Here is a 27,107-nt window from a genome sequence, read left to right as displayed (position 1 = left end):
AACAGAATATAACATTCTACCCATAAACTTGGGACACACTCTCCCACCAATATAAACAATGTCCATAGGGAAGAATGGCACAAACTTATGGAAACATATTAAGGGGCACTTAAGGGACCACATGTGCCCAGGCCAAGTCAAAGCTCTGGCCTGCAGGTCTCAATGCCCTTTACCCCCTCCAGGAATAATCTGTGCACTAATTCACTTGAGGAAGGGGCCGCAACCTCTCTGGGCCCCTCAGCCTTCATGCTGGCTGGGGCCACTTTTCACAGGCTATTCTTCCAGGCCACTGAAGTAGTGTTCAGCTCTTTCAGCAAAGCAGAAACTCTAAGCCTAGGATTGTCCCAGCTTTTCCAGTTCTGCTTCCTTGGTTGGACTCTAAAGGGTCTCTATTTCTCAGGCAGCAATTTGCAATGTAATCTCTGTCGTCTGCTTCCCAACCCTACAAGAGATCTCTGAACCCTAAACTCAGCTCTGGTCAGTTCCCAGAAAAAAGGTTTTTCTTCGTCCAATCAGCTCTTCTAGGCAGCAGAAGGCGATTCGGTCTCTGAGGTCTTCCTGTAACCCAGCTCTGAGGTCTCTTACATGAAATGACTTGCCTCATATCAGACATATGTAAATAAGATGCTAGGGAAAAAGACACGATGGATATCTTTACCCTGAGTAAATATGGGATGCTTTCTCAGTATTCTTCCCACAGTTCTCCTTGTTTCTGCCTCTTTTCACAAAATTATGTAATTAGAAAGGTGGGTAGGCCTTATACTCAGCTAACGCCACATTCTCGCTCACTCCACATATCCAATCTGTTGCAAAATGTTGTCATTTCTACCTCCACAATTCTCCACTCACATATTACTGACCCAATTGTGGTGCTCATCATATCCTTGGCTAGATTAATGCAATTATTGCAATTGCTAGATTATTGACCTCCTAATTAGTATCTCTCACCACTCCAACCCATCTTCCACATAGCTGCCAAAATAATTTTCCTAAAACACAAATCTCACCACATCACCTCCCCTATTCAATAAATTCCAGTGACTCCCTATTGCTCTAGGAACAAATATAGTTTGTTTGTTTGGCTTTTAAAGCTTTTGCCTGATCCCTTCCTGCTTTTCCAGTCTTCTGACATTTTGTTTTCCCTCTACACACTCTGCAATCCAGCTGTGTTAACTTACTTGCTTTTCTTCATTCACAACATTCCATCACCCATCTCCATCCATGCCTTTGGGTCACTGACTGATCCCTTTGCCTGCAGTTCTCCTTCCCATCCCCTTGTCATCACCTCTTAGAATCTGTAGCTTCTTTCAAGACTCAGCACAAATGCAGTCTTCTACAGAAGGCCTTTCCTGATCTTTCCCCTCTTCTCCCAGATAATGGAGCTTCCCCTTTGAGGTTAACTTTCATCTATTCTGCATGTACTTTGTATGTACCTAATTATTTATGTGTTGTCTTCCCTGCTAGAATGTAAGCTTCTTGTGGGCAGAGACTGTTTTTGCCTTTTTTTAATTCCCATCACTTAGCACAGTGACTGCACCTAGTAAATATTCATTGGTTGATGAGTCTCCTTCCTGAACTCCAGGCTTATATTTCCAATTATCTACTGGACCTTTTAATTGGATACCCCATAAGCATCTCAAACTCAAAATATCCAAAACAGAATTCATTATCTTTCCCCCTAAACCCACCCTTTTTCCTAATTTCCCTATTTCTGAAGGTACAATCATCCTTCAAATTTCCCAGGTTCACAACATCAGCTTCTCATCCACTCTTAACTTTCTCTCACCCTTCAATTAGTTGCTGGTGTTATTTGTACCTTAACAATATCTCTCCAGAACCTGTGTTCTCTCCACTCGCATCATCATGCTCATCCTGGTTCAGGCCCTTATTACTTTCTGCCCAGACTATTGAAACAGATTCCCACTCAGTCTCCCTGTTTCGAATCTCTTTCCTCTTCAATCCATTCCTCAAAAGACAAATTGATATCTCTAAAGCACAGGTCTTACCATGTTATTACCCTGTTCAAAAGCTCCAGTAGCTCCTTCTTGCCTTTAGGATAAAATGCAAATTCCTCAGTTCACATTTAAAGCCCTTCACAATCTGGCTTTGACCTACTTTTCCAAGTTTACTCCATATTCCTTTCCCCCATGCACTTTGCAATTGAGATAAATAAGCCCACTTAGTGCTCCCCATATACAACATTCTGTCTTCTGCCTCCATGGCTTTGCATGGGCAGCCATTCATGACTGGAATTCACTCCCTCCTTGCTTAAGCATCATAGAATTGCTAGTTTTCTTCAAGCCTCAGGTCAAATGCCAACTCCTATGTAAATCTCCCCCTGACCTCATCAAGAGCTCGTGCCCTCCACTCCAGAAATTGCTTTGCATATAATCTGTATTTACTTATATATGTACATGGATGTCTACCCCAACCCTGTCAATTCTACACCAGGAATTCTCTACACTGATAAAAAAAAATCATAGGTCCAAACAAAAACAAAAATGCAGAAATCAGAGATCAAAAGCAACTTCAAGTTCTAAGGTCACTTGAAAATTCATAAGAGTTCTACTAGACATCCTTCCTAGCCTGGAAAAGATAATTCATAAAATCAAAGCAAGAACAAATTATTAGGAAGGGGCTAAGTATCTGACAGTATCTAACCCTCGGCTCAGTTCATGCCAAGGGAACCATGGAACCAGGCTAGAGGATTTATATTCACTCTAGGAAGGCCCTACCTCACCATCTCAGTCCAAGGCTAAATACTTTCTATCAATATACTCAAACACACTATTCCCAGAAACAAGGTTTTTCTAGGTGACTGCACTGGACCATGGATGAACCTTATTACCAGCAGGCAGCTATATGATACAGTGGATAGAGAGGTGGGCCTGTAATCAAGAAGACCTGAGTTCAACTAATGCATTATTGGTGGGGTTGTGAACTGATCCAACCATTTTGGAGAGCAATTTGGAACTACACCCAAAGGGCTATAAAAATGTGTATATCTTTGACCCAGAAATACTACTTCTAGGGCTGTATCCCAAAGAGATCATAAAAATGGGAAAAGGACCCACATGTTCAAAAATATTTATAGCAGCTCTTTCTATGGTGGCAAAGAATTGGAAATTGAGGGGATGCCCATCAGTTAGGGAATGGCTGAACAAGTTGTGGTATATGAATGTAATGGAATACTATTGTGCTATAAGAAAGGATGAGCAGGCTGACTTCAGAAAAACCTGGAAACTGATGCTGAGTAAAGTGAGCAGAACCAAGAGAACATTGCACACAGTAACAGCCACATTATGTGATGACTAACTTTGATAGACTTAGCTCTTCTCAGCAATGCAAGGATCTAAGCCAACTCCAAAAGACTCATGATGGAAAATGCTATCCACATCCAGAGAAAGAACTTTGGAGTCTGAATGCAGATGGAAACATACTATTTGCTCTCTCTTTTTTTGTTGTTGTTGTTTTGTTTTGTTTCTTCTTTCTCGTGGTTCCTCCCATTGGTTCTAGTTCTTCTTTGCAAGATGACTAATGTGAAAATATGTTTAATAGGAATGTATATGTAGAGCCTATAACATATCAGATTGTACACCATCTTGGGAAGGGGAGAGGGGAAGGAGTGAGGGGAAGAAAATTTAAAACTCAAATTCTTATGGAAGTGAATGTTGAAAACTAAAAATAAATTAATTAATTAATTAAAAATTAAATAAAATTCTTTAAAAAAAAGAAGACCTGATTTCAAATCTAACCTCAGGCACTTGCTAGCTATGTGACCCTGGGCAAGTCACTTAATCTCTGTTTGCCTCCATTTCCTCAACTATAAAATAGAGATAATAATAGCCCTTACCTCCCAGGGTTATTATAAAAATCAAATGAAATAATGTTTTAAAGTACTTAGCAGGGTGCCTGACACATAGTAAGTGCTTAATAAATGTTTATTCCCATCCTCTGCCCATCTGAATCCACAATCCTATGGCTAGGGCAGTGTTTAGGGTTGAATACCAAAACCAAATTACTCTGTAGAACTCTTACTATCTGCCATTCAGTACAACTTTTTGTCTTATAGTCGACTTTGAAACCTAGTTCCAGGTTTGGTCACATCCTAGGAAGCCAATCAGTGGTTCCTGCCACAGCAGAAAGCATTAAGCTGTGAATATAAAATTGTGTGTCTGTGTGTGTGTTGGAAAGGGTGGGAAACACTAAGCTTGTGTACTCGATTACTTTGAGATCCCGTAACTAAGCTTCCTATCTCAGACAGACTTTGCTTCAGTGTTGAAGTCTACTTGTCTGTGATAAGTCATGTCTACTTCTCCAATTCCCAAGTATGTATCTGATCTTAACCCATTGCTCTATTATGATTTCGAATTTGAGTGATCTCTGGCTCTCAAAGCTAGAAGTCTTAAAGAGAATACTGACTAATTATTTGTTGGACATCTTGAAGATAAGTCAACAGTTAGACTGGGTCACCTTGAAAGTCTGTTTTAATAGCTAAGATTCTGTGAGTTTATGATTGCTGACCTTGGACTCACTGCCTTATACTGACCTCTAGTTGCCATCCATTCCTTATATTGCACCATCCCAGTGATTGGCTTTTATCCATTATTTCCATTCCCTTTCCCAGCACTGGTTTATATCTTTCTGGTCTACCATTGCCCACAGTTTGGTGCAATAAAGATTTTCAAATGGGATTGTGTTTTGCAAAATTCTTTTTATCGTCAAAAAAAAACCTTCAAAGGTTAGCATGATCAAAGATGACAAATGAGCCTAGAAAACACAAAGTACATATTTAAAAGATAATGAGGTATGTCAAAAATAGGCACAAAAGCCACTGTTTTCAGCCCCTCGTTTATAATGAGATTCATACAACCCCTGTGACAGTCCTCTTCCAATCACTGCTTAGAGAATTTTATTGGATTCCAGCCAAAGCTCTAATTGCTACACTGAAGCAAAGAAAAGATTTCCAATTTATCCCATTTGCCTCAAATGGCTGCAAAATGACTTTACCAGTAGTGCATTTTTCTTCCAACTTCATCATCCTTTTACCTGCAATTGCTGTTTCTCTTGAAGAAGCCAATCTCTCCTAGTGATAGAAACCTGGAGTCTGTCCTGAACTGCAGATTCTGTGAGGTTGGTGTCCATTCTAAGCTGGGGTTGGGTTTCTTCACTGCTGACCCTTAAGAGGTAAAAGAGTAAAACTTTATATTGGAGCAACCTGGTAAATAAATTCTGGAAATCTTAACATCAGTAAAATGTCTTTATTGGCTTATAAAATGGTCACCATTAACATTCTAATCAAGGTCATGGAAATGCAGGATCATAGGTTTAGAGTGGGAAGGAATCATGGAGGTCATCTATTCTAAACTCCTCATTTAACAGAAGAGGAAACATAAGACCATAGAGGTTAAACACAGACCTTAAGAGAGAGAGGCAGGATTTGAACATAGGTGCTTTGGCTCCAAAACCAGCACTCTTTCCATAGTACCGAAGTGCCTCTCAAAAATAAGATAAGATGCATAAACTGGATTTATAAAGCAATTGCTAACGTCTTCCCCTTTCAGATTACATTCTAGCTACTCTGGATATTTTTGTGTATGTACACAGTTGTTTACATGTTGTCTCATCCATTAAAGTGTGTGCTCCTTGAGGGCACAGAATGTTTTTTGCCTTTCTTTTTATCCTCAGACTTAGTACAGTGTAAACAATAAATACTTGTTAACTGATTGATTGATTGGTTGATTGGTTGATTATCTAAGGCAGAGGTTCCCAAACTTTTGGCCTACTGTCCCCTTTAAAAAAAATCATTCAGCGCCCCCATGGAAATCTGCTTTCTTTACATTTTTTTAATTTGCATTATTTCAAAAAATATATAAAATATATTTTAAATGATGCTTATAAATTATTGTAAATTTGTGGGGTTTTCCTGCATTGAAATTCTGATGATGTAATATTGTGTCATGTAACCATATAGCACCGTATTGTAAACAAGTCATTACACACACATATTCCTTCGGATTCAAGCTGGACTTCCCAACAATGTGCAACAACCTTGACTGCCAGCATTTGCTTGTTAAGACTTGTCAGCAGCCTTGACCACTGATTGGTTATATCTTGCATTTTGTGTGTTTATTTGGAAAATAATGTAATCACTACAACTTTAAGGTTTTTCAAAATTTTCTTCTCTTCTTTCCTTATGCTTCCACCACCCCCTTACTTTTATTCAAAACCCTCTAATTGCACCCAAGGCTACTACCACCACCCCCATTTTTCCAGCACCCCCTAGAGGGTGGTATCACCCACTTTGGGAGCCTATGAATTGAGGGTTTTGTATTTTTTTTAATGTGACAAATTCACAGATGTTGGATCAGGGATCAGCAGAAAAGCTCTCTTAAGGAGCTTTTAACATATTAAGAGATGTATAAGCATGTTCTTTTTAATCTCTACTGCAATCCTTTGGTTTTTATTTGAAGATAAGTTCTACTTTGTTAAAATATTGGAACATGTCTATGTGCCTAATAGCCACAAAATCAAAGATACCTTTTAAATTAATTTTATCATTTAGTAAATCACCAAGGATGGCTTATCCTGCAATTAAATCTTAAGACTTGCTATATCTCTGTGACATCTGTCAGTCTGAGGTGTAAACTCTATGTCCTAAAAATGTCAAGTTAAGCTTTCCACCTTTAGTTCATGGCCTGGCTTCTCCCACTTCATAATTTTACACGTTTGCCTGAGAGGTTCTCACTAATTTTGAAATTTCTCTAAGAGAAGGATGAGGTCTTCCTTTTTTTGCTGCAAACTACCAAAGAAACTTTTATTTCTCTATATCTTAGTAAGTAAAATGTACTAACCCTAAATCCAACTACCTCTCCCAGCTCCTCAATAGAAGCTTACTAAAAGCTCTTCTCTCTACCTCCATGCATTTTGTTTCTTAAAATCCTGAGATGTACAATATTGTATTGCAATTTACTTGGTCTTTATAGGAAAAATGATAATAATAATAACAAAGTCATATTCACCTAGGATCCCCAGATCAATGGACTTTTACAGAATGATAGAGTCTCATTCTACTCCCAGATCATTTCATTCATTTCTGAATGCCTTTGACCAACTCCATTTGTTATGAACATAGAGTTTAAATATTTTATATATGTCTTGTCATCTTTTTCACATATATGACTGCAAAATTAATGATAAAAATGTCAACAATAATCAATATTCTCCCTAACAGATCTGCAGATTTCTTTTGTTTCTCCCACACAGTCCAATGTTTATGGAGTTCGATAGGTATGCATTGATCGATTGAGCTCCTATACCCTTCAGCCTTGTCAATTTTTGCATCTGAAAAATGGAATGATACTCATCATATACCAACAAACTATGTACTACATTGTTGTTGCTGTTTTCAGTTGATTCAGTCACATCCAACTCTTTGTGACCCCATGGGGTTTTCTTGGCAAAGATACTGGAATGGCTTACCATTTCCTTCACCAGTAGATTAAGGCAAAAAGAGGTTAAGTGACTTGCCTAGGGTCACACAGCTAGTAAGTATTTGAGGCCAGATTTTAACTCAGGTCTTCCTGATTCCAGGCCCAGCTCCACTGATCCACCTAGCTGTATCATGTACTATATAACCATAGCATTCCAAGAATGTGGGGGAAAAAAGGGGGGTGGGGAGCAAGTTTGAAGATAAAAGAAAAGGCTTTCATCTTGTCTTAATTATCTGTGAAAATGGAGGGTTACAGTGACACAGATGATGGTTTTGCAAAGATTCTTTGCACCAAACTTACTTCCTATACTGCTTTGATTAGGTTAGTATTAAGATTTGTCTGGATCTCCTAAACACATACCATCTGGATAGGACTGAGGAAGGGGAGCTTGTCTGAAATTTAAAATTAATCACAGATGATCTATGAGATAGATATTCCATGGATGGAATTGGAAACTGGCCATATTATCATATGCCATATTCATTACATAATCCAAATGACAGCCCCCTGTGAAATGCCAGTATTCTAAAAATAGAAATGAAGCCACAGACAGTTGCTATGATCTACCCCAGGCCACAGTGTGATCCAGTAATCAAGCAAAGTCTGGTTTTGACCATGTGTCTCCTCCTTGCTCTGCCAGGTCATTCTTTAGTATTTTCTGACTGTGTTTGCTCTGTTTATGTGTAATAATTCCCAACAAGTCTCCCTCATCAATGCAAATTAGTACAATTCTGCTATAAACTAATCAGTATATAAAATGATCAAATCACTGAGGGTCAAGTATTAAAACATTGGTATGCTAGAGTGGCACTCAGGCAAAGAATGTGTATGCTGATGGAAGCTCTATGTGTATTTATTGTCTTACATGCTCCAGTGCAAATTAGGCAGACCCTTGTTAAGCACTTTTGCTAAAATAAATAAATAAAAAATAAAAAAAAAACTTTGACTCTTCTATTTGGTCCTCTTCACAGGAAGGGAAAAACAATAACTTTGAAGTTAAGATAGAATCCCACCCCCATTGAAGAATTTCAGCTGAAATTGACACAGCAGCAGAATCTGTATTCTATCAATTACACTCACTGCATGACTATTATGTGTGAATATTCCTGTCATATTTGAAAAAAAAAAAGGAAATAGACAGCCATCTGTGTATCAACTATTCAAGTGCCAGACTATTAATGTGTATGTGCTTTGTGATGATTACACATCATTGCCTCCTCACCAGCCAAAGAGTATTCAGACTTTCCCAATGCTTTCAAGTGCTCTTTGCTTTGCTAAGGGGGCCACCTCCTGAAGCCTTCATAGAGGGAATCCTGATTAGTCAGTAAAGAAGACAGACTATCCATCTTCAAGCATATTTTATTACACAAAGCATTCATTAAAAAAAAAACGTGCATACACTGTTTTCTAAGAAATTTATGCACACCACTGGGGGTTCTTTATCAGGCACATTGGATGCCAATCACTATACTGGGGATATCAAAAGATATTCCATGCCACAGCTAGGATCAGTGAACTTTAGAGTTGAAAAGGGACTTGAAATTATTGATCCAGAGCCAGAAGGGACCTCCGAGGTCACTTAGCCCAAGCCCTTCATTTTAGATAAGGAAGCTGAAGCCTAGAGAGATTGACAAATGACTTGCCTAATTTTATGTAAAGAATAAGCATTAGGGGTCAGATGGTATGGACACCAAAGTCAAGGCTCTTTCCACTGTACCATAAGCTGCCACCTAAGAAATTGTGCAGTCCAAGTCATTCAACTTGAAGATGAGAAAATACAAGGCTCATGTAAGTAATTATACTTGTAAGTTCCTTTAGGGAAAGGATAATATCATATATCTTTATCACCCAAGTACCTCATGACACGTTACACATAGTAGGCATTTAATACACATTTTGAGAGTGAATGAACAAATTAATATATGAAAATTGCTCTTAAGTCACTTGCCCAAAATTACAAAACTGGTGGCAAAACTGAGATAAAAATTAAGTCTACTGAATCCCAGGTCTGAGATCTTTTCATTATGCCCCATTCACATCTGAATTGTTTTTAAATTTTCATTTATTTTATTCTGAACTTAAAAAATAAAACAAGCATTTCTATAACTTAGTAGAAAAGGAAAAAAAGATTGCACATGAAGCTGCAAATCTATTACACACAACTTACTATTCCTTTTAAATATATAATAAAGTTATCATGTAACTTTCTTTTTTTTTCCCTTTTTTCATCCTTCCCCCACCCCTGTCCTAGAGATGGCTACCATTATACACAAATGTGTGTGTGTGCGTAATCATTCTATATGTACTTGTATTGATCAGTTCTTTCTCTGGATGCAGATACATGTCTGAATTATTGAGCACATACAGTACACACACACACACACACACATGGTACCCCGCCCAAAGATAACAAAGGCCTTCTCAGGTTACCATGTACAAATCCCAAGTCCAACTGGACTCTCACATTAGTGTAATAGATTAAAATGAAAAATAAACTTGTAACTTAGGAAGTGACAAGTCACTGGGTTTCTTTGGACCTCAGTTACCATTACAATAAAGTAAAGTAAATGAAAATTCTTCACTTTTAATATCCAATTCTTTACAGCATTGTATTTATATGCAAAAGTTTTATCTGATGAAAAGCCCTTCTATCTTTTATTTACTACTCTGTTGATCTTTTATAGGACGATAAAGGAAGAGCTAAACTTTGACTTGCTCTAAATTACATGTGACTTTTTTGTATTAGCAATTAGTGATTAATCACTATTCCTATTTTACCATTCTAATAATTCTATTTTTATAGAAAGCATAATTGACTAGAATAATGTTTCATATGCTCTTTGATTCAATCATACAAGCAATGGACAAGCATTTATTAGATGTTTACTATGTGCCAGGAGCTGTGACCTCAAAGACAAAAGCAAAAAAGGCCCTGACCTCAAGTAGCTTACTTTCTAATAGAGGAGACAACATATATATATATATATATATTTACATTTATATGTAGGTATATGAAAAACACACAAAACAGATACAAGATAACCTTGTAGGGGAATATACCAGCAGCTAGAAGGAATGCATACTTAGGAGAAACTTGTCTCCTCCTAACAAGTACTCATAGTTGAAATAGCATTATCTATTTGGTGATAACTTCTCCAAATTGTAAGTATGACATCCAGGATGAAACAGAGCTTCATACATAAGATCCTGTACCAACTCATACTTACAAAATGGCAGGCAGTATCACAAATTATAAGCAACAACTGGAACTTTCTTAAAATCATAGAATGTCAGATTCAGAAGGGGCCTTGGAGATTTTCTAGTCCAACTCCTTTGAAGAACTAGGAATGCAACAGGTAACATGACTTACTCAAGACCATACAGCTAGTTAGTGGCAGAGACAGGACTAGAAGAATCCAGGTCTTCTGATTCTTGGAGGAGTAGGAGGAGGAGGGTTTCCATTCTATCATCCTTCTACTTCTTACTAATTGTGTTAAACCCAATAGCAGAAAAAAGGCTAAAGGGAATTTGGTCAATGTTGAAATTAGTGAAGTACTTTGGGATAGGCACCCATACCTTGGAGATATTTTGACTCTTAGATACAAGCTTGGAAATGTTTAGATTCTCTGATAACCAGCAGCCTCTCATCACCTCCCACCTGGACTACAGCAATAGCCTCTGGTTCAATGGCTCCTTCTTTACCTCCAGGATCAAATGCAAAATCCTCTGTTTAATTTTAAAGCCCTTCCTACTTTTCCAGTTTTCTTATACTTTATTCCTCTCCACATACTGTGATACAATGCCATGGGTTTTCTTCCTGTCTCTCACATAACACACTCCATCTCCTAACTCCAAGCATTTTCCATGGCTGTCCCCCATGCCTGGAACCCTTTTCCTCTTCATCTCTACCTCCTGGCTTCCCTGGCTTCCTTCAAGTCCCAAATGAAGTCTCACCTTCTGCAAGAAACCTTTCCCGTTTTACCTTAATGTTAATGCCTTCCCTCTGAGACTACCCCCAATTTATCCAGGATAAATCTCATTTGTATATAACTGTTTGAATGTTGTCTCCTCCATTAGTCTGTGAGCTCCATGAGGGCAGAGACTATTTTTTTTCCTGTCTTTGTATCTACAGTACTTAGCACAGTGCCTAACACATAGTAGGCACTTAATAAATGCTTGTTAACTGACTGAGACAAAGAAAGATAGTAGTTAATTGGTAAGGTGCCTAACTATACCTGTTTATATTTCTGTATATATTGTTCTGTGTTATGTATCATCCACTTAAATCATGTTTATGCCAATAGTAAAATTTCTAGCTATTTAATAGACTTTTATTTTCACCAAAAAAAAGAGCCACAATTGAAAAGAAAAGAATGCCACTCTCCCATCAATTGATCATGCTTATTAGACACATAAACGCTATCCACCCAAGAATACTTTCAGTTTTCAGATGACAGGTAATTCATGAAGGAAGTGGTGCCTTGGTTGGATCTTAGAGCTTCCTCCAAGCTGCCAACTTAATCTTCCAAAAGAAGATCTGCCAAAAATAAGGATTCTCAAAGTTGAAATGAGGGAGGAGAAGACTGCATAAAAGCAAGTATTAGGGAAGGAAATAAAGCAGATGCCAAGTGTTATCCTTGCAAAGGCAAAACTGTAAAGTGATGGTAAATGTCACAAGTACTTACCCATGTGTAGCCCAGTGCAGAGCAGATTGGACTTGGGCTCCAAAATGGTCCAAAAATGAGCTAATGGATGGATGCCTTGAAGGAAGCTGAAATTTTAGGGTGCTCTTTTCTTTCTCCAAGTTTTCTAATTTTTGTTTTAATTCTTCAGCTAGATACCCAAGAGAGGAAGAAAGAAAAAAATGAAACCATGAAATTCAGGATGAATCTTTCTTTTCAGTACTTCTCACTTTTTTTTCTATATGGCATCAGTATAAGGAACTCCCAAGATAGAAATTCCTTCCATTGATGCAGGTCTGCAACTCCTCTCTCTACAATTCATAATCTTAGCAAGTTACCTATGGCACTGAGAGGTTCAGTAACTTGTCCAGGATTATACAAGTAGTATGTATTAGATGCAAGATTTAAATCCAGGTTTTCCTGACTACAAGACAGGCCCTCTATCCAGTACATTACTGCTCTACCTTGCACATAGTAGGAACTTAACAAATGTTAGTTGAATTGAATGGAAACTTGCTTCTAAATGATCTTTATCCAAATGTCATGATCAACATGTTTTCTGGACCAATGGTTTTTATTTTTCTCATTCAACTGGCCCTCACAAAGTTTCTACTCTTTCCTATACATATGTTTGTGTGTGTGTGTGTGTGTGTGTGTGTGTGTGTGTGTGTACATTCTATTATTTTTATTTACATACCACTGAACTTGGTCATTCTTAAAAGGCTACTACTATCCAAACCCTATTCAATTCAACAAACATTTATTAAATGCCTCTTATCCTCATGGCACTATACTGGGTGAGAAGGAAACAAAGATGAAAAATGGTAAAGCCCTACCTTCAAGATGCTTACATTCTCCTGGGGTGGGGGTAGAGTAGACACAGGACAAGATGGCTCCCAAACAGGTAAATATAATGCAAGTCAGAGGGTGATGTGATCAAAGGAGAGAACCAGAAAACCCTCTAGAAAAATTTAAGGAAGGAGAAACTACTTTCACTTGGGGTTTAAGGCTTCACAGAAGAAATAATATCTGAGTTAAACTTTGAAGATAAGGATTCTGAAAGGTAAAACTGAGGAAGGAATTCACTTCAGGCATAGGGATACCTACTTGGATGCTGAGAATTAAGAGGTATCATGTTAAGTTAGAGCAGGAGTTCTTAATCTTTTTTTTGTGTCATAGAGCCCTTTGGTAGTCTCCAGACCACGTGTAAGAATATTTTTAAGTACATAAAATAAAATTCATTGGATTACAAAAGAAACCAATTCTATTGAAATACAATTATCAAAACATTTAAAATTAAGTTCACAGACAAGTAAAGAATCTCTGAGTTAGAAGGATAGCTAATTGTCTAGTCTGGCTGGAGGATAAGTTGAATAAAGGAAAGTAACAGGAAATAAGACTGGAAAGGTAAGTTGGAACCAAAATGTAGAAGGCATGGGGGCCAACAAGTAAAAATGCACAGAGTGAGGAAACTGAGTGTTGTAAGCAGCAAGTTGACCAGTATTGCCAGATCATAGAGTATATGGAGTAGAGTAAGATATAAGAAGACTGGAAAAGTAGGAAAGGACAAGAAAACAATTTACATGATTAACTTTGTTAATAACAAAACAAAAACACATGATTATAGCAAAAGATGGAGAAAACATCTTCAATAAAATATAGCACTCATTTCTGTTTAAAAAAACAATAAAAAGCATAAAAATAAAAAAGTCTTTTCCTTAATGTAATCAAAAACATTTATCTAAAACTAAGAAATAGCATTATTTTTAATGGAGAAATATTAGAAGTTTTCCCAATAAACTCAGGAGTGAAGTAACAATATATTTGCTATCACCATTATTATTTGGCAGTGTACTAGAAATGTTAGCTACAGCAATATGGTCCCCTAAAAAAGAAATTAAAGGCATAAGCATTGGCAAGAAGAAGACAAATTTATTTCCATATGCTGACAATATTTCATTCAGAACATTCTAGATAATTACCCCCAAAATTAATCAAGACAATAACTTCAGTATTATAGCAGGATACAAAATAAATTCATAAAAATCATCTTACTACAAAAAAAAACAGGAAAAGGAGATGAAAAGAGAAATCTCATTTAGAACAATTAAAGGCATTAAATATTTGGGACATAACCTACCAAGAGATAGGACACTTATGTAAGTACAATTTAAAACAATTTTCAGAGAAATAAAGGCAAATCTCAATAAGTAGAGGTCATCAATATGCACAGCTAGTCATTCAATGTACTAAAAATGGAAATACTTTCCAAATTAATTTACAGGATGTGAACAAACACTTTTCAAAAGAACTGCAAACTATTAGTAACCACAAGAAAGAATGCACCAAATCCTAATAAAAGGAATGCAAATCCAAATAAATCCACCTCATATTCAGCAAGTTAGCAAAGATGACAAAAGATAGGGAGTCAATTGTAGAAAGATTGTGGCACACTGATGCATTATTGGTGGAACTATAAATTAGTACAACCATTCTGGAAAGAAATTTGTAATTATGTAAAGATCTGGTACTGCTAAACCTAAATTACTGCTAATATAAGGCAGTAATTATCAAAATTATCTGGTATGGGCTAAGAAATAGAAAGGTAGATCAATGGAATAGAATAGATATACAATTATAGCAGCAAATAAACATCATAACTTTGTATATGACAAGTGTAAAGACTTAAGATTTTGGGATAAGAATTCATTATTTGGTAAAAAAAAAATGTTGGGAAAAGAAGAAAACAGTATGACAGAAACTGGGCATGGATCAATATCTCACACTATTTACCAAGATAAGGTCAAAATGGATACATGACCTAGATACAAAGAGATTTTGCAAGAAAATTAGAAAAAAAAAAGAACGTATTACTTATTAGACTTATGGAGAGGTGAATAATTTATGAATAAACAAGAGACAGAGAGTGCAATTAGGTGTAATATGGATAATTTCAATTATATTAAAGTTTTTGTACAAATAAAACGAATATAGTCAAGATTAGAAGGAAAGCAGAAAATTGGGGGAAATGTTTATAGATACATATACATGTGTGTATATATGTATGTGTGTATGTATATGTGTGTATATGTATGTGTGTGTATATATATGTATATATATATATATACATATATACACACACATATTTGTGTCTAATGGTGTCCATCTGTAGGGCAGGGGGAGAAGGTAGTAAAGAAAAAAATTTACATGATAATTTTTTTGTATATTTCAAATGAATGGCAAGTTGTTCATAGTAGATTTGCAGTTTCATGTACAACCATCTTTTTTATTGTATTATATTACAGAAAAACTTGTTTTATTCCATAAATTAAAAATAAATTTTTTAAGTAATCATGTAAAGAAATAGACTAAAATGCTCATACCCTTTTTACCCAGACGTTGACAAAGAAAGGTCCCATATATACTATTAACCAAAAACAATATCATAAATCCATGAAACATGCATTGCAACTGAATTTTTTACAAGAGAAAGGCACAGGCATGTGAGATCTCCTTATACCGAGGAGACTAGTGGTTCAGGGAAAACCTTGGTATCTAAGTAACAGGGAAAAGGAAAAGTCATAGAGGAGGGGGAAAGGACTAATCCCCTCCCAAGGCAAAGAGAAAGGTGATGACAAAAGCTCTAGGAACTGCTAGACCATGGAGATGAGATGGTCTACTTATCTACAAGGGTCTAAGCTACACAAACAGTGTCTCAGTCTGGTACAGACTGACTGGCACTTGTCTTGATTCCCAAAGACATACAAGGAGTCCAGATTGGGGTGCAAACAACATATTATGTCAGCTCAGGGTGCAGAGGTGGTAGAGGGAAGAGGCTTCATCCTTGATCAGGACCTCTTGTACACTCTGGTCCAGTGTTTCTGGAAAATATGACAACTCAAAAAGACAAGTTCAGGGGACCGCTTAATATTACTAAAATATTTATAGAAGCCCTTTTTGTAGTAACAAAGAACCTGAAACAAAGTAGATGTCCATTTCTTGGGGAACGACTAAATAAGTTGACATTCATGTATGTAATGGAATATTACTGTGCTCTAACTGTAGTAGGAGTTTAGTAGTCACAGGGGCACAGCAGCCAGCTTGAGACATCATTGAGCTCCAGGGTATATTCACACTCCTGCCACTATTTCATCCCCCTTTTCTTTCCTTTCTTTCTTCTTTCCTTCCTTCCTTCCTTCCGAAGGTCCTTAGAAGAGCTTAAGAATGGAGGTTTCTATCCCCACTTCCAATTAATACTATCACAGTAGGTCCAGAAATCTCAATTGAATTGATCAATCAATCAAAAGTAAATTAGGTATAATGACTCCCTTAATCAATTTGAAAGAATCATAGGGGCTTTGGGGCATTGGATGAAATTAGATGACATTATGAAGGAAATACCTTGTGACTGGTTGAAAAAAAAATCAGACATACTTTAATACAGCAAGCCAGTTTGGATCCACACATTCCAATAATAGGTCAGTCAAGTGGTGATCCAATCCAGAGGTTAAAAATCCTGAAAGAACATTGTCCTTGGAGGAAAAAGCGAGTTTTCTCTCTCCCTTTTCCCCCACCCCCACTGACCAGGTAATTACTTGGTAAATTTTGATAGGTTGAAAGATCTAGAATTCCTATTAGCATTGTTACCTGTGTCTGTCCACCAGAGCAGCAGTAGCTGACAACAGCATCTGCATTGGAAGCTAAGAGACAAACAAAAGTTAAGCTAGATGTACTAAGGAATGCTAGCTGAAGTACTATTCAAAGGCATTGACAGAGTATAGCAGAGAACTTAAGGGTCACTTCGTGAATATTCCACAAGAGAGAAAAGGACTTCAGTAATCAGGAGTTCTGGGTTTACCTTTGGCCACGTGTGCTTTCTAAACCCACTCCTCCATTAAGTCTTACTCAAATGTCTCATCACAACCTGATGCCAGTAACAGTGGAAAGCAGACATATAAGAAGATAATATATGGTAGGAAGCAATTTTTAGATTAAGAGAATGGCTCATAGGTTTTCCTTAAAGGGCAAATTGAAGAGTTGACACAATCGATCTTGCCATGTGTCCAAAGGCAACAAATAATGCTACTTGATGGAATACTTAATCATCTCATGTTGCAGCACTCATGATGAGTATTTTGCAAATATACTACCATGAAAAGAATTACAATTTATATATAAACATCCTTTGAAAAAAGACAAACAGGTAGAGAAATTCTACAAATTTTGCTAGAAGTCCTCCATATTAAATCAATGCATACCAAGATAATCAATAATATCAATGCAAATGTAAAAATAGGTGAAAATGATGAAAAATGTGTCAAAAATGAACGAAAAGGAAAGAGACTGAAAATTTATAGATTGTGCAAAACACTCATGCTTGTACATTTTGCCTTCTTTCTTTGAGAAAAGAATCAGAATGTACTATACATGGCAAATACCAGATAACATCACAAAAATAATGAAATTGATTTTAACAAATGGGAAACATCTAAATACTCAATTTCTAATTCAGCTGTCCGTGTAGTTAGACAACAACATTACTGAGCCAGAATAAAAATGAGAAAAAGATATGCCATGCAATTAAAACCATTCCTACTTGACCTTTTAAAACACATTACTGGTAGTCAAAAATGTGATATAATGAGAAAAAATGACAGAACCAATTATAATAATTTCATAAATAAGTTCAACTAATATAAATCATTTGCCAAAATGAGACCAAAAGAGCATAAAAAGAACTTTGGCCTGCAAATCCTTAGTTTACTTTTTGAGTTTTTTAAAGTAAATTTTTATTGATATCTTGTTTTCTCATCATTTATATTTCTGAATATAGCCCCCTTCCAACTCTCTCCTGAAGAGTTATCCTTTATAATGAAGACTGAAAAAAAAATTGTGGATTAATCTGATCTAACTAGGAAAATGTACTGAGAGAAAAGAAAAGAAGGAGACAGACAAGGGTAAATTACATTACAGGAAAAGGCACAAAAACCTATTACAGCAGAGGGAAAGAAGGGAGGGAGATGAGCATTGTTTGAACCTTACTCTCATCAGATTTGGCTCAAGAAGGGAATAACATAATCAGTTAGGTATAGAAATCTAACTTGCCCTATAGGCAGTAGTAGGGAAAAGCTGAAAGAAAAGGGAGGGAGGATAGAAGGGAGGGAAGAAGTAGTAAGGGTAAAGGGGAAGAAAAGGGAGGAGGCTAATAGAAGGGAGGGTGTAGTCAAGAGCAAAACACTAGTGAGGAGGGAAGAGGAGAAAGGAGAAAGAAAAGCATAAATGGGGGGGGGAAAGATGGAGAGAAAGACACAGATAGTAATCATAACTGTGAATGTGATACATGAATGTAATGGAATGCTATTGTGCTATAAGAAATGATGAACAGGCAGACTTTAGAAAAACCTGGAAAGACTTATATGATCTGATGCTGAGTGAAGTGAGCAAAACCAGGAGAACATTATACACAGTAACAGCTATGTTGTTCAATGACTAATATTGATAGACTTAACCCTTCTCAGCAATACAAGGGTTTAAGACATCTCCAAAGGCCTCATGATGGAAAATGCTATCCACATTCAAAGAAAGAACTATGGAGTTTGAATGCAGATTGAAGCACACTATTTGCTAATTTTTTCTTCTGTTGTGTTTTGTTTCCTCTTTCTTGTGGTTCCTCCTATTGGTTCTAATTCTTCCTTACAACATCACTAATGTGAAAAAATATTTAATAGGAATGTGTATGTATAGCCTATATCAGATTGCATGTCATCTTGGGGAGGAAGGTGAAGAGGGAGGGGGAAAACATTTAAACTCAAGAACTTATGTAAGTGATTGGTTGGGGTTGTTTTTTTTTTTGTTGTTGTTGTTGTTTTGTTTGACTAGGCAATGGGATTAAGTGACTTGCCCAGGGTCACACAGCTGGTAAGTGTTATGTGTCTGAGGCCAGATTTGAACGCAGGTCCTCCTAAATCCAGGGCCGGTGCTTTATCCACTGTGCCACCTAGCTGCCCCGGAAGTGATTATTGATAAATCAAAATAAATTAATTTTTAAAAAACTAATCAAAACATTGAGAAAGTCTAGCATTGTATTCAGTGTTCCGCATTTATAGTCCCCGCCTCACATTTCAGAGTGACATTCCTTCTCAGCCTACTCCTTCAATCTGTACTCCTATTTGCAGTCTTAGTACCCAGAGCATGTCTGCCTGCTCATCTACTCTAGGTTCTAGGCACAGAGATATGGAGAGTAAGCACAATACTAGTTTTGTATACAAATTTTTTTATACACATTTACAAAGAAGGAGGATATAATATGATAACCGATGTCATTTCATAAAACAATGAAAAGGAAAATCAGTTTAAAGACAGCTTAGTGAAAGGTCTAACTAAGCAAACTCATCCTGGGTGTATCTCAAAATAATGCCAGAAGGAAGACAACAAAAGGAAAAAAAAGATTGAAAAGATCCAAAAGGTTATTGGGGTTTTTTAGTAAATTTTGTTCACCATCAAGAAACTAGAGCCACTATTCTTGAATTCTAACATCATAGTCCAGGATGTGCTTATATTGAGAGTAAAAATTACATAAAAGAGAACAAAGATGGAGAAAGCACCTACATTAGATCAAGTGTACATAGAGGAAATCTGTTCAAAGAGGACCTCTGGATAGAGAGGACGTAACAATTGTGAGAGCATAGGGATACATTCATGAGAAATCTGAAGGAGGGGAAGATACAAAAGGCATGGAAAAAATCTGAGGCTTTATTAATACCAAAAGAGTTGACTGAAGAGCATCAACACTCTTACTTTCCTACTTATATAATTTTTTTTAGGCAATTGGGGTTAAGCGACTTGCCCAGGGTCACATAGGTAGTAAGTGTCAAGTGTTTGGTCTGAGGCCAGATTTGATCTCAAGTCCTCCTGACTTCAGGACCTGACTTCTATCTACTGCGCCACTTAGCTGCCCTTATGTAATTTTTTAAAAAGAGAATAAAAACGTATATATTCATTGAGGGTATCCTGGATGATGGTATTAAACTGGAACAGATGGGCTTCCACAAGTCACATTCCATAGTAGACCAGATCTTTATCATCATACAATTGGCTAAAATATATAGAGAGTATAAGAACTCACTGTGCTACTCTGTATGGCTTGATTCATTAGAACAAAACTCCTTAAGGGCACTCATATAATTTTGATCTCAAAATTATGAAAGATTCCTTGAGAGATAGAACAGAAACAACTTCTCCCACAACACTCAGTTCATTAATATCAGATGAGGTATAAAGCATAAAACAGGGACACAAGCTCACCAGAAGTATATCACAACTGTCATGGTGGGAGATTTGGAGTCCAAACTGAGGAGGGATTCTCTGTGGATGGTGAACATTCTCCAGGCTTTCCTGTTTGTGGATGGTTACAATTCCCAGAACACTGTAAAGCCTCCAGAATTAAAGCTATAATCACTCAAAAGAGTTTGAATGAATGTTCCAAACTGAAGAAAACAAACAGATTGAGAATTCTTATTGTCCAAACTGTAACATATACTTAGATGGACAGCCTACAAAGTTTATCCACCAGTATATGCCATTTGAACAGAGACTGCAAATGGACAAGACAGTGAAATGGATTACTTATGGGGAATTGAAGAGCTCCTTTTGTGGCCCTGATCTCCTTAAAATGAAAAAGTTCAATCTCCTTAATATGAATATTTTACTGATATTGCTATATGGCTGTGAGACATGGGACTTTATGGTTTCCAAAGAATTAAAATTGAATATTAATCCAGAGGGCAATGAGGAAACAAATGATGGATGTGAGCAGGCTAGAATATATAAACAAAGAGCTGCCAAGAAGAACCTGAGTAAAGGACATCATTAAAGAAATATATAATCAAAACAAAATATGTCAAGAGCAAGTAAGGAAGGCCCTCAGTACAATGGCTGAACTCTCTAGCAAAGTTATGGGAGCACATGGACAAACTTCACAGAGGGTGGGTAGGTATGGATGATTTGCAATCTGCATGACTGGAAAGAATATTCATATAAAGGAGATCAATTCATTCAGTTATTTTAGAATTTGACCATCATTACCTTTTTGTTTTAAATACCATAGCAATTTCTAATTATAACTTCCCCCATCAAACTCTGTATCAAATTTAATAGCATATGTAGTATTACATGGGGCAGCTAGGTGGCACAGTGGATAGAAGGGCGGGCTTGGAGTCAGGAAGACTCATCTTCTTGAGTTCAAATCTGGCCTCAAACACTTACTAGCCATGTGACCCTGGGCAAGTCACTTACCCCTGTTTGCCTCAGTTTCCTCATCTGTAAAATAAGCTGGATAAGGAAATGACAAACCACTCCAGTGTCTCTGGTCAAGAAAACCCCAAATAGGGTCACAAAGAGTTGGATACAACTGAACGACAGCAGCCTCTCTACCTCTATACTGAGAAGAGGGAAAAATTCGCAATTGTTCATTTGGGAACAAGATTGTTACTATAATTAATCTGAGCTCAGAAACGTTTCGCTGACAATTTCATTTATGTTAAATATAGTCACCATGCATATCATTCTTCTGGTTCTATTTCACTCTGCATGAGTTCCTATGTCTTCCTACATTCCATTTCTGTCATTTCTTAAGATACAATTATGTCCAATATATCCATACACCACAATTTGTTCAACTATTACCCAGTTGATGGGCACCTATTTTATTTCCAAGTTTTTGCTGCCACAGTAGATGCTTCTACAGATATTGTGGTATATGTAGGATTTTTTTTGTCTTTGATCTCCTTGTGGCATGTACCCAATTAGGGAAGCTGGATCAAAAGTTATGAACAGGCAGAAAGTTTACTGATTTTTATTGTATAATTCCAAATTCCAAATTGTATAATTCCAAAGTCTAGTTTGCTGGGAATGGGGGTCAAAATGCTGGGTTCGAAATGAGAAAGAATTGGGTTTCTGGTTTGTGTTCTTAGTTTTTATTGAATGCTTCACTAGAACATTAGGTTGAATCACTGTGCAATTCTACCAACAATATACACTTGTCTTCCCACAGCCCCGCCAACATTAATTATCTCCATCTTTTATCATGTTTATCAATTTGATGGGTGTGAGGTAAAATTCCAGAGTTGCTTTATTTTTCTTCTTATTAATTTCAAATTTGCATTTGTTGACATATAATGTAATATATAGAAACATATAATATCAACACTAATTGTTCTTTTTTTTAAACACTGTTCATATCTTTTAACCATTTACTTTTTGGAGACTGGCTCAGCCTTACATTATTTTAACTTCTTATTTATCTTGTATATATAACTTTTATCATAGCTATTTGATGCATAGAGGTTTCTGGGCATAGAGGGTAGAGTGTTAGGCTTAGAATAAGGAAGAATTGGGGTCAAATACTGCCTATGATACTTACTAGGAAGGAGATCTTGGGCAAGTCACTTAACTCTGTGACTCTCAGACCTATACTGAAGGAGTTTCTTACACTGATACCATCATAGAGTGTTCCCATATTTGATAGAAAGATTTTTTCACCCACTCAGTAGTTTCTCTTCTTATTCTAATTGCATTAATTTTATTAATGAAAAAGCCTTTTAATTTTATAGAATCAAAGTTGCTATGTTGTGTTTTGTAAGCTCTTTTATTCTTTTTTTGGTTACAAATTCTCCTTTTAACCATAGATCCGAAGAAAGGCATTTCCATCCATTCTCTTCTAATTTTTTTCTGATGTGACCTTTTATGCTCAAGCTTCTTATATATTTGGATTTTATTGTAGTTTATGAGTAAGAAGCTGGTCTAAACCTATATTCTGATACATTATTTTCCATTTTCCCAGCCATTCTCATTGAATGGATAACTTTCTCCAGTAGTCAATGTGAGGTAACCTCTGGGTCTTGCTTCTCTAGCCCATTCCACTGTTTTACTTTTTATTTTTAAAATAATAGCGAATAGATTTGGAAATACACATTATATGCTCTATAAGATAGTGTGAGGTCTGATATTAGGATTTTATTTATTTCTATTTTCCGACATTATTTCCCTTGAGACTCTAAATCTTTTACTTGTCCAATTGAATTTTTTAAAAAATTTCACCTAGGTCTATTTTTAAAAATACAACCTTTTCCATAGTTCTTTCAAAAAGATACAAACAATGTAAGACTGTCCTATGGCTTGTTTATTTTTTTTTAATTTATAAAACTTAATAATAATAAGTATATTCAAATATTCAAACAATATAACAAAAATTATTATATATGAAACCTTAAACTTTTTTGCATTTTGATTATTCAACATGTTCACATTAACAAGGTGACAAAGCCATACTGCTTATTTTAGTGTCTCTTGAACTTTTTTGTATATTCTTTCCAGGATTTGTTGTAACAACTATAGGCTGATTATTTTAGACACAAATTGTTCCCATTAAAGAGACCAAAAAAAGTGATCTTTGTTTTTTTCAACTCAGACAAGGAAAAGAATGTTGGTATAGACAATAGCTAATCTCCATTCATGAGAGACCTGGGTTTGAATAGTGCCTTGGACTCTTTTTTTTTTAGGCAATTGGGGTTAAGTGACTTGCCCAAGGTTACACAGTTAGTGAGTGTCAAGTGTTTGGTCTGAGGCCAGATTTGAACTCAGGTTCTCCTGACTTCAGGGCCAGTGCTCTATCCACTGTGCCACCTAGCTGCCACCAAGCCTTGGACTCTTACTAGCTATATGATCCTAGTCAAGTCACTTACCATTCAGTAACTCGATTTCTTCATCTGTAACCTAGCTACCTCATAAGGATGTCTGTTGAAAGGAAAGTATTTTGCTCACTCATTGATTTTGTAATTCTCTAAAACCCCCATAGTTTTTTTTTTAAATAAGAATTGCTTTCTACACATGCTTCTCCTACTCTGTACTTCTAAAGCTGATTTTTTTTTCAACCCAAGTATACGATGTCACAACTAACTCAACTGAATTTAATCCTTTTAGGTTTAATGTTCAAGTCAAATGTTCTAACTTGCCAAAAGCTTTTGGGATTCTTACTCTGTTACCCAACATGTTATCAAGCTTAATAAAAAGATTTGTTCTGTGAAGTTTGGATTCAGTCAAAGGGCAACACTTGAAGACCTAGAGGGCCACATGTGCCTCAAGGCCACAGGTTCCTCACCCCTGAAGATGAAGCAGTGAATAGTGTTGGAGTTAAAGTCAAGAAGATTTGACTTTGAATTTTGCCTCAGATCCTTATTAGTAATGTGGCCAGGGCCAAATTAATTTCTCTCAGCTTCAGTTTTCTCAACCATAAAATAGAGGTAATAATAGCATTTATTTCACAAGGTTGTTGTGAGTATCAAATGAGAAAATATATGTAAAGTGCTTTGCAAATCTTCGAGTGTTGTATAAATGCTAGCTACTATTGTTGCTGTTATCTGTCCTCATTTTCTGTCATCAGCAAATTAGATAAGCAAATCATCCATGCCTCCAACCAAGTCACTAAGAAAACTATTGAATAGCATGGATCCCTGGGTCCACTAAAGACCTTCTTTCAAGTTAAGATTAAAGCATAAATGACCATTCCTTATGTCCAGCCATTCAACCACTTCCAAATCCACTTAACTGCATTATTGTCCAGCCAATATCTCTCCATTTTCCCCACAAAAATAGCACAAGCAAAATGAAACAGAACCAGGAAAATAATATGCATAATTACTAAATTACTAAAATGTAAGTAGAAAGAAGAACACAATCAAAACTGAATACTGTAAAATTATAATGACCAAGTTTGGTCCCCAAATAACCAATTAACCAGAGTTTATTAAGAGCTAACTATGGGACTGTACTAAGCACTGGGGATATAAATAAAAAGGAAAAGCAGTTCCTGTTCTCATGTGGTATACATGTGAATGGGGAGACAACACATAAGCATATACAAGATAAATACAAAATATATGGAAAGGAGCCTCAAAAAAGAAGACAGTAGCAGCTAGGAGGGATCAGAAAAGGCCTCCCAGAAATGCAAATCAAAACAACTCTGATGTATCACATCACACCTGTCAGATTGGCCAACATGACAAAACAGGAAAATGATAGATTTTGTAGAAGATGTGGGAAAATTGGAACACTAACGCATTGTTGATGGAGTTACAAAACGAGCCAACCATTTTGGAGAGCAATTTGGAACTATACCCAAAGGGCTATCAAAATGTGCATACCCTCTGACTCAGCCATAGGACTTCTAGGGCTGTATCCCAAAGAGATCATACAAATGGGGAAAGGACCTACATGTACAAAAATATTTATAGCAGCATTTTTGTGGTGGCAAAGAATTGGAAATTGAGAGGATGCCCATCAATTGGGGAATGGATAAACAAGTTGTGGTATATGAATGTAATGGAATACTATTGTGCTACAAGAAATGATGAGCAGGCTGACTTCAGAAAAACCTGGAAAGACTTGTATGGACTGATGCTGAGTGAAGTGAACAGAACCAGAAGAACATTGTACACAGTAACAGCCATGTTGTGCGATGACTAATGTTGATAGACTTAGCCCTTCTCAGCAATGCAAGGATCTAAGACATCTCCAAAGGCCTCATGATAGAAAACGCTATCCACATCCAAAGAAAGGACTATGGAGTTTGAATGCAGATCGAAGCATGCTATTTGCTATTTTTTTTATCTGTTGTGTTCTGTTTCCTCTTTCTGGTGGCTCCTCTTATTGGTTCTAATTCTTACCTACAACATCACTAATGTGAAAATATGTTTAATAGGAATATATATGTATAGCCTATATCAGATTGCTTGCCATCTTGGGGAGGGAGGTGGAGAGAGAGGGGGAGAAAAATTTAAAACTCAAAAGCTTATGGAAGTGATTGTTGATAATTCAAAATAAATTTATTTTTTAAATAAGGCCTCCTAAAAGTGGTGCTTAGCTATGTCTTGAAGGAAACCAGGGAAACTAAGAAGCAGAGATGAGGAAAGGGGAAGGGAGAGAGGGAGAGAGACAGAGACAGACAGAGACAGAGAGACAGAGATCATTCCAGACATGGAAGACAGCCAGTGCAAAAGCACAGAAATGAAAGATATGGGATATTGAGATAATCGCCTCTTTTTGTATCCCAAGGACTTAGCACAGTGCCTGGCACACAGTAGGTGCTTAGTAAATGTTTATTGATTGATTGATATATGAAAAGGCTTCTTTAAAAAGAGTATTGGGAGCTATGAACTCTACATGACATCAAATTTTTATGGTGGTTAATTTGAGGGTTTTTTCCCTTCTTTTTTAATATAATAAGGGAATGCTCTCTAAAAGGAGGTGAGGAGAGAGATATATTAGAAAATATAGGTGATATAAATACAAAAGATAACAATAAAAATTTGACAGTACAAGGAGCTTTGTCCTATGTTTTGCTATTGTACAGAATCCCCCTAATCTTCCAGTCTGGTAACTGCGTTAAAAAAAAAAAAGTGTTAAGGCTAGCCTAATATGACCTATTCTTGATGGAGCTATGCTGGCTACTAGTGATCAACATTTCTTTTTTGTTTTGTTTGTTTTAAATATTGTCAGGAATCTAAGTGAAGCTCATTAGTCTATGGTTTATAAGCCCCTTTCTGTTCTTTATTCTGAATATTTGAGATGACATTTGCCGTTCTCCAATCCTGCTATACCAGTTTCCCACTATCTTTCAAAAATCACTGACAATGATCTGATACATCTTCTATTCTTTCAGTACCTGAAGACTGCCATACACCTGGGTGACTTGAACTCATCAATGACAGCTAAAGGGTCTCTTATTATCTCCTTAGGTAGCAAATCCTTAGTTAGCGATTTTAATTATATGCTTTCCAGTTCAGAGATCATTTTAAGAGTAGTTTTTCCTTATGCTATCAGTAGATACCACCACCCTATTTACCTGAAGTAATGATCCTATCCATTGTTAAAGGTC

The 27,107-nt window shown here is 36.5% G+C and overlaps 1 protein-coding gene across 1 annotated transcript in view; it reads right to left on the bottom strand.

Annotated features, from left to right (window-relative positions):
• LOC114050170 (disrupted in schizophrenia 1 protein-like) overlaps nt 1–27,107 on the bottom strand; it is a 508,708-nt gene that overhangs the window by 365,331 nt on the left and 116,270 nt on the right. The window contains exons 4-5 of the mRNA XM_027871792.1: nt 12,179–12,326; nt 5,050–5,179 (exon numbers count right to left, since the gene is read on the bottom strand). Coding sequence (XP_027727593.1) covers nt 5,050–5,179; nt 12,179–12,326 — 278 coding nt within the window. The remainder of the gene's footprint in view (nt 1–5,049; nt 5,180–12,178; nt 12,327–27,107) is intronic.

The sequence above is a fragment of the Vombatus ursinus genome, unplaced genomic scaffold (genome assembly GCF_900497805.2).
Source record: "Vombatus ursinus unplaced genomic scaffold, bare-nosed wombat genome assembly UNPS02014798.1, whole genome shotgun sequence".
In the NCBI taxonomy this organism is placed as follows: Eukaryota; Metazoa; Chordata; class Mammalia; order Diprotodontia; family Vombatidae; genus Vombatus; species Vombatus ursinus.
This window is presented reverse-complemented; position numbering and strand designations above follow the sequence as displayed.